The sequence below is a fragment of the Tupaia chinensis genome, unplaced genomic scaffold, assembly GCF_000334495.1.
Source record: "Tupaia chinensis unplaced genomic scaffold, TupChi_1.0 Scaffold000355_1, whole genome shotgun sequence".
In the NCBI taxonomy this organism is placed as follows: domain Eukaryota; kingdom Metazoa; phylum Chordata; class Mammalia; order Scandentia; family Tupaiidae; genus Tupaia; species Tupaia belangeri.
The window spans coordinates 4,141,734-4,143,168 of record NW_006159850.1 but is presented as its reverse complement, the minus strand read 5'-3'; the positions used below and the strand labels follow the sequence as shown (position 1 = coordinate 4,143,168).

Here is a 1,435-nt window from a genome sequence, read left to right as displayed (position 1 = left end):
TCACCTCCGGCCTGCTGCTTGTGCCCCAGATCCCGGCGGACAGATCGAGCACCCCGCGCACCACCACCATGACCTTCACTTGCTTTGTGTTTTTTGACCTTTTCAACGCCCTGACCTGCCGCTCCCAGGTGAGGCCCTGCTGAGCCCTCGCCGCCCCGTGGTCTCCACGAGCCATGCAGAGCCACCCCGAGTCCTGGGGGCTGCGGGGCGCGGTGGCAGCCACTGTCCCCTCCCGTCCCCACAGACCAAGCTGATACTCGAGATCGGCCTCCTCAGGAACCGCATGTTCCTCTGCTCGGCCCTCGGGTCGCTCCTGGGGCAGCTGGCTGTAATCTATGTGCCCCCGCTGCAGAAGGTCTTCCAGACGGAGAGCCTGGGCGCGCTCGGTGAGTGGGCGGGCGAGTGCCCGCAGCCCCAGGCCACCCGGGGGGGGAGCCAAACAGCGGGAGAGAAAGAGCGTCCCTTGGTGCCCACCCCGCTCAGGGGAGCCAAACAGCGGGAGAGAAAGAGCGTCTTGGTGCCCTCCCCGCTCGGGGCCTCCAAGAACAGATGTGTATGTGGGTGCCAGCGGTGGGCAGAAGGGCGACGTGCTGGGGACACGGGGAAACCACGGAAAGAGGCCCCTCCGCGAGCAGCGCCTGGGCAGGAGGATCTGAGAACAAGGGGGGCGAGGGGAACAGCGGGAGGCCAGGGGCTATAGCAGGAGCAAGGCCTGGGCTCAGCCTGGGTGTGCCCCAGACCCAGGATCACAGACCAGACCCACTGCCAGCCCGGTGTGAGGGGTCATGAGACTCGGACGTCCGCCCTGAGGCGGGGCTGGGCCACCCTGTCATTCTGGCTGAGGGGTCAGAGCGAGACTGAGTTAATCCAAGGGAACAAGTCGGTCAGATCAGACTTAGAAGGTCGGCACGCAGCAGCACCAGGGTGCCCATCAGGGAGGGTGCTAAACTCCAACAGCTCGGTCCGTGCCAAGCCTTAGCCACTCTCCGAGGCAGCCCGTGTAGACTGCCCTCATTGCCTGGGCATCCCAGCAGGCCCCTCTGGAGCCGAAGAGTCTGGGCCTTGGGAGAGGGGCAAATGCACCCCCCTGGAGAAGTGGGGAGGGCTAGTGCCGGCTCCCAGTGCCACCCTCCCCTGCACATTCCTGGCTTGGGAGGGTGACAGGCCCGCTCCTCGGCCACCGTGGTGCAGGGCAGGCAGGGTGGGGAGGGCGGTGGCGGTGGGGACAGCCACCGTGTGCCCTCTGACGGCTTCCTCCGCTCCGCTGGCAGATCTGCTGTTTCTGACTGGCCTGGCCTTTTCTGTGTTCATCGTGTCGGAGCTCCTCAAAGTGTGTGAGAGACGCTGCGTCAGAGCCCGGGGAGCCCCGGCGCCCCTCGGAGACGTGTAGCGGGCTCCCCGGCAGGCCCCGGGATCTATTTTCACGTGCCGCGCT

General features: G+C 66.6%; 1 protein-coding gene across 1 annotated transcript in view; it reads left to right on the top strand.

The window, feature by feature from the left end:
* The window catches only part of LOC106735314 (calcium-transporting ATPase type 2C member 2-like), a 7,796-nt gene extending 6,374 nt beyond the window's left edge, over nucleotides 1-1,422 (top strand). Inside the window, exons 4-6 of the mRNA XM_014589437.1 lie at nucleotides 30-128; nucleotides 245-386; nucleotides 1,272-1,422. Of these exons, the coding sequence (XP_014444923.1) occupies nucleotides 30-128; nucleotides 245-386; nucleotides 1,272-1,390 (360 nt within the window). The 3' untranslated portion in view covers nucleotides 1,391-1,422. The remainder of the gene's footprint in view (nucleotides 1-29; nucleotides 129-244; nucleotides 387-1,271) is intronic.
* Nucleotides 1,423-1,435: the final 13 nt, after the last annotated feature.